Source organism: Zophobas morio, unplaced genomic scaffold (assembly GCF_036711695.1).
Source record: "Zophobas morio isolate AGI-343-1 ecotype UQ-CSIRO unplaced genomic scaffold, CSIRO_AGI_Zmor_V1 ptg000007l, whole genome shotgun sequence".
In the NCBI taxonomy this organism is placed as follows: domain Eukaryota; kingdom Metazoa; phylum Arthropoda; class Insecta; order Coleoptera; family Tenebrionidae; genus Zophobas; species Zophobas morio.
In genome coordinates, this window is record NW_026972112.1 from 4,774,445 (window position 1) to 4,780,812 (window position 6,368).

The 6,368-nt window shown below is 38.5% G+C and overlaps 1 protein-coding gene across 1 annotated transcript; it reads right to left on the reverse strand.

The window, feature by feature from the left end:
* Nucleotides 1-6,368, reverse strand: LOC135124311 (adenylate cyclase type 10-like). The gene is made up of 22 exons (XM_064049281.1): nt 6,265-6,368; nt 5,946-6,215; nt 5,624-5,899; nt 5,194-5,568; nt 4,925-5,144; nt 4,668-4,864; nt 4,386-4,620; nt 4,088-4,334; nt 3,796-4,038; nt 3,465-3,736; nt 3,262-3,414; nt 3,096-3,204; nt 2,770-3,037; nt 2,578-2,724; nt 2,320-2,531; nt 2,080-2,272; nt 1,429-2,033; nt 922-1,381; nt 707-872; nt 399-653; nt 215-353; nt 1-167 (listed from the first exon to the last, which is right to left on the reverse strand). Exons 1-22 carry the CDS (start codon nt 6,275-6,277, stop codon nt 27-29), a joined length of 5,196 nt encoding a protein of 1,731 aa, XP_063905351.1. The 5' UTR covers nt 6,278-6,368; the 3' UTR covers nt 1-26.

Sequence of the window (6,368 nt, forward strand, 5' to 3'; positions counted from 1 at the left end):
TTTCTCAATACTTGTTTAATTATGTTCTAAACATACAGAGGTGCTGGTAGAGTGAAAAATCCTATTTTATCCTCAGATTCGATCTCTTGGAAATCAAGCACGTTATCCGCTTCTGAATGCTCTTTCCAAAAGTCGACTACTATATTTGGTAATTGTCTCTTCCACGCCTTAAAAACGTCAAAACATCAACCATATTGTCACTTATTCTACTCACTTTCGATGTGTGTTCAAGCCAAGATGCTTCCAAGTCATTTTTATATTTTGCAGCGAATTTTTGTGCCTTTTTCAATAACGGGTCCAGTTTGACATCGAAATTTTTCACAAATTTGTAGTACGCTTTCAAGTGATGAAACCTTAAAAACATGCAATTGTAAATGAAACCATTTAACAACACGTACCTCGGTAAAATGATTTGGGCAGTTTTGGAAGCTTTGTCCAGCGCTGAAATTAAATGCTCGATTTCTTTTTCCGCTCCCATGACTGCTTTAATGTTCCGCTTGTCCAATTTCGATACCAAAAATAAAATCATCCCTTCTAGCAAATACAGAGCTGTGAATTTGTTAGCTAAAGTGTCGTTTTCTTTAATGATCGTAAAATCGTTGGTTTTTAGACACCACACTGCCGCTTCTTCCCATTTTTCGTTCCTGATACACCTGAAGAAGCAAAATGTTTCACGACTAGTAAATAAATGTAGCCACCTTATTACCAAAGCCACATCACAGTGAAGAACCTTTTTCTAGCATCGGGGTCCCTAATCGTCACCCAACGATCCCCTTCTACCTGATACTGTTCCATGCACGAGTGATAAGGTATTACTGTAAATCCTGTTTCTAGGTGGACGACGACGCACAAAGCAAGATACCAAACTTTTCCTAAAAACCAAGACAGTTTTTAAAGTGTCACAAATCTAAGAAAAGGAACCAGAGCTGTCCGAGTCCTCCGTGGCGAAATATTCCAGTTCTTGCAAAATAGACAACACGTTGCTGAAATGTTTTCCTAATAAGAGAGCGTGGAAGAAAAGGGGCAGTAAAGGGAGAATTATGTTCACTGCACGAATCGCAGTACACAGTCTTAAGACAGTGTAACCCATGTGTATGGCTCTTTCCGTAGTTGAACGCAGCATTCTCGAAAAAAAAATTGTGCTATATAATCTAGCTACACACTTGAGGTCTTCAGCGTCGACTGTGTCTTTTTTCATATGACACATTCTCAAAGCGTGTACTTCTAATGCAATGCATAGTCTCCACATCTTCAGACGGTGGGCGACATGGAGCATATTGGCACAAGTAATAGTGATAAGCTGAAAGTTGCTAAAAGCTGCCACTGCTTTGCATAATGCCCAAGATGCAGCTAATTTTGCATTTTTCCACTCATTTTTTATCTGAAAGAAATTTTTAGTTTTCGAGTTAACATGCCGCTGCTACCCACTATGTATAAATTGGAGAGCTGTGTCAAACATTCAGCGAGATTGTTGGAATAAACAACTTCCCAGTAATCCAGATGTTTCGTCAAAGTGTTAGGAAATACATAAAATCCAAACAATTGTTTAAACACGTACAAACACGTTTTCATGTTTTTAGTAGTGCTCGACGTTGGATAACTTGTGTTGTATTCGAATAGCGATTTACAAAGATTAGAGAAAGCTTCGTCAAGCTGACCCATCTCTATTCTTGCATAACCCAGAAGAGTATATATTTTGCCACGAATTAAGGACAACTTCCACAAATCGCCCTCTGTTTTTAATTTAGCCCTTTTCTTCACAGTCTGTAGTGCCTCGTCTAGAGTTCGCAAAGCTAAGGGAATATTACACAACGTAATACTGATGTACGAATACTCTATCATTGCATCAGTTAATTTTGGTAAGTCACCTGCACCTGTGCAATGTTCTATTAGTTGTAAATAAGTGGTACTTAAAATCAGTAAGCACTGGCAATCAGTGAAATCTTCTGAAGAAAATCCCCGTGTTAACGAAAAACTCTCTTTTAACTTGTTTATAACTCTAAATCCGAAAGCAGAATCAAAAGGTTTGTGTCCTGAAAAAAAATTCTTCAAAAATAATCTTATTCCACTGAAGCTAACCTCTGTCTATTGTAGGTTGACCACTGATCAAAGAGCCGATAGATTTTCCATCTTCACTTTTCTTGAATTTAGAACTACTAGATGAGAATACTGTCGATATACTGTGTGAAGAAGTACGACGACTTAAAGTATCCATATCTTCAAACATTTCTCCATCCCTCTTTTTAAATTTTCTCTTCGCAATTACAAAGTCCTATAAAAACTAGTAACTGCTTGTCCTAAAAATCTAGTTCTCTTTACCCTATCCTCTTTGTTTTCCAAAATCCTCTCGAAAAATCCTTGTCCGCACGCTTTACACTTCCGAGTTTCTCGTTCCAAATATCTTATAGCGCGTTGATGAAACTCTTTCTTTTGCTTATCGGTAAGCAAATTGTAGGTAATGTCACGGAATTGGGTCGATTTAAATTGCAAATAACCGCAAGAGGCATATCTTGGAAGATCTAGGCAGCACTCTAAAAATGTCCTTCAAAAATTTATACTTGTCAAAGACACATTTACCAGGGATTTTAATGCCTTTGCATCTGCATTCTATGATATTTTCGTCTGAGGGTTCCTCCTCTTTTATTTTAAAAAAACTTGCATTTTCATCAAGAAAGTCTCCTTTCGCACACGTTAACACGCGTATTTCGAATAATTTTTTGACGGCTACAAATCCGCATAAGGGATGCTTTGAGGACGATCCAAACTCACCTAAAGCCGTTTTCTTTTTGTCCGTTCCATTCATAACATACACCATCATGTCTCTGAGAAACTGGATTCCCAAAATGGCGCTACATTTGACGACTAATTGTTCAAAGAAATTCAAGGAATCAAAAGTTTTCATAATCATGGCGTCCATGGACAGTTCTGCTTCTTCGTCTCCCACGTGAAAATTAGGCGATATCACACCAATTGGTACTTTGCCACCTGTTATTATCGATTCTAACAATTCTCTGATTGTAATATTCATGTAACTATCCTAAAAGAAAATATGACATTTGTTAAGTTTGATACTCATGAATCTACAAGAGAATTACTCTGCAACTGTCTATGTATTTCTGCCAGTGTTGTTCTGTTTCAGTCGTTATAAGTCGTCTCTTTTCTTCCATTATATGTTGCCACTGAAACGCATCTTCTTGAGTTAGTCTACAAATAGTAGGTACTCCTAACTAAGAATCTACTGCGATAATTATTAAAAACAACCTTGCCATCAGATATAGCGGCGGAGCTACCAGTCCAAGATCATTAATATCCCTCATAGATGCTTTAAGAATATACACTCCTTCGTCTTGAAACAAACTTATCAAAAAACTCTCAATCCATCCCGGGTTTCCATTACTTCTAATTTGAATGACACTGGAAACACAAAGTAAGTACTGTGTTTCTCTAGAGGTGGTCATTAATACTTTTCTAATTCTGGAGATATAGCATAAACGTCCAAAATTTGACAAGCTAGGGCTCCCAGGTACCACTTCTCGATTGGGTCTAGAATAATGGTTTTGACCCGAGGATCTTCACTCAGTACCTTTTCGCAATAATCAGAATCAATTTTCTTGTAACACAGTGTTCCAACAATGAAAATGTTTTTAATATCAAAAAAAGCATTGAAAATTTGCCATGATTCTTTATCTATATAGTCGAAGTTGTCGATAGCAAGTACATACTGCCTCACAAAGCACTAAAATATCAATTTCGTTAGTATAGACATAAGTTCACCTTTAGAAATATTACTCATACCGCATAAGCCAATTGTTTGATCATCTTCATCAAAGTAACCGTCCTTGTTGATTGCGCTAACGACAGAAATAGCGACGAATTTTTAAATCGCACCCCAAATACGGCATTCAAAGTACAAAGTAAATCTGGAACCTGAATTTGCCTCAACCTTTTTAGAAGCTGCTGTTCTTTTTCTTTAATAGACGAGTCTTTGTTCAATGATAAAGTAGAGGAGAAAATTAATCTGATAGCTTGATATGGTATCTTGAAAAAAATCATTGTCACGATGAGTTGGCTCACCATCTAACCCTACCTTCTGATCTTTCGTTGTTAAGGAAAATCTAATAACTGGTATTTCTTCTGGTGTTATGTAAACAATTTCATCCAAAAGTCGAGTTTTACCTTGACGCGCCTCGCCTTTGATCAACAACATTTTATACTGTTGTTCGCGTATGTTTTTAGCCGACAAATATTTTTGTATCAGGTTCTTGTAGATTTCGAGTTTTTCTTCCCGTCCCAGGAGGGGTCGTGCGTTAATTTTGTGACGCTCCCCGTGGTCCCTATAACCAGAAAACAAAAAACAATCAGAACACATCTACACAAAGAATTACTCTTCTGCTTCTCTAAATTCGTAAACCGGTCCGGGATGAGATATTCCTTTTAGCGGCTTGTGTTCTTGTAATATGAAATGCCTTGATTCTAGCTTGCTGTGTAGGAAGGTCTCTCTGTCACAAGTGACCTTGCCTTTGTAAGCAACCATTAATCGAGCTGCTTTGTTTACTATAAGGCTAATTACAGTATATTCTCTGCGAAGACTGTGACCGAAGACCCCACAATACGTTTTGCCTGAAAATAAACTAACAATCTACGAAACTATGGCAATTCTAGTTCACCTGTAGTGACTCCTATGGAAGCTGACAAAACACTCGGAAGTTTACTGATGGTCTGATGACATTCCCTTGCACAACGCAGTGCCACTTGACATTCAAGTTCATACTTTAACCCTCTTAAGCCAAAAATGACCACAAACATTAGGTCCTTATCAAAGAGGGACACCTTATTGACACAACCTTTCATTTTTTCAACAACCCTACAACATTGTTTGTGTGGGAAAAGACATTGAAAGTGTCAAAATAATTATTAATCTAACCGGCACACAATCTTGTACGTTTGATCAGCCAAAATAACCGTTTCTTTTGTTTCAATCGTATGCGAAACCACATTAATGAAAACAATAACGGTTTGTCTCATTTCCGTTAAATACTCGAACGGTTCTTGCATATCGATGCTCTTCATCACTGGTGCTATGATAAATCTTCTCAAGTTTTCTTTAATCTTGTTCCTGACGGCAAAATTTACAGCGGGTCTCACTGCAATATCCACTTTAGAAAGAACAGTTGAGTTAGAGGATTGACGTACAAGAAAAATCCTCTGTAACCGCTCCCGCTGTCCAATCTTGCTCTTCATCTTCGCTAAGATTAAGAGATAGAGCGTCTACGCTACCCTCGTCAGTTTCGTGTTGTTTTTGCTGGCGTACGTTTCTTTCAACTCGGCGCCAGTTTGGACCTATCCCGACGAGTTTGATGTGGACGCTGTCTGGCATTTCGTTGAAAATGTACTCTGCAGCGGATACATAATACCAAGCTGCTGGAGCCACTATTATGTCTCCAGCACTGCTTATGTGTTCCGCGGCTTTCACATCCCATATGGGTTTTCCTACCACGACGTAGTGAGCCAGAGACTTGGTTCCAATGAGGGCGAAAGTCACAAGACCGGCAGATATTGCTAGTTTCACTTTAATTAAATAAGGATTGGGTTAGTAATTTTAGAAGGGTGAACAACGGCATACCTCGAATCACGACGTTGACATCTGTCAGGTACGACCCGTAATTTTTCTGGATAACGAGAGCACAATCCAAAGCTTGATGGACAGCATCGCGCATGTTTGAATCTTCGTCTATTTTGAACATGGCTAAAAAGGCGTCTCCCGAAAATTTTAGAACGTCACCATCATGAGACAGTACTTCTTGCACCATGGAACCCAAGTACTTGTTCAGTACTTGGGTCATTCTCGAAGGCCCCGAAACTCCAGTTTTAGTGTATTTTTCGCACAATTCAGTAAATCCTTGAAAACAAAATGAATTAAACTCAAAAACACGACCGACCCATACCAGAAACATCACCAAACAGAAAACAAGCGTCGTATTGTCTGTGATTGTAGTCTTCCACATTGTAGATAACTTCGTCTGGAACCAAGGATGCCATAACTTTTGTTTGGTAATCGACGGTATTGGCTGAACTTTTGGACTTTTTCACTCCAATTTCGTTTAACACCGAACGTGATCCCTCTGAACGTCGTTCTTTCCAAAGTTCCGAGTCGGACTCCCTGTACAAGCTTGAACGCATTGCCCAAACGTACTCTTCTTGTCCCATCTGATTCACTAGGGAATTCCGTTACACGAGGAGCACAGTTAGAGCAAATCTACTTACTTCCTTCCATCATCTTGGTAAATTTTATTTACAAAAATGGTAAATATGTAAAAATGGGCCTAAAGTGGCAGTAAAAGTTTTAATACAAATATGACAAATGGCGG

Excerpts from the sequence above, each read along its gene's own strand:
- LOC135124311 (XM_064049281.1), bottom strand. Across the intron at positions 5,569-5,623 it reads TGTCAACGTCGTGATTCGAG|TGAAACTAGCAATATCTGCC; the intron begins GTATGCCGTTGT and ends ATTTAATTAAAG. Across the intron at positions 5,145-5,193 it reads GGTTACAGAGGATTTTTCTT|TGAGACCCGCTGTAAATTTT; the intron begins GTACGTCAATCC and ends TGGATATTGCAG.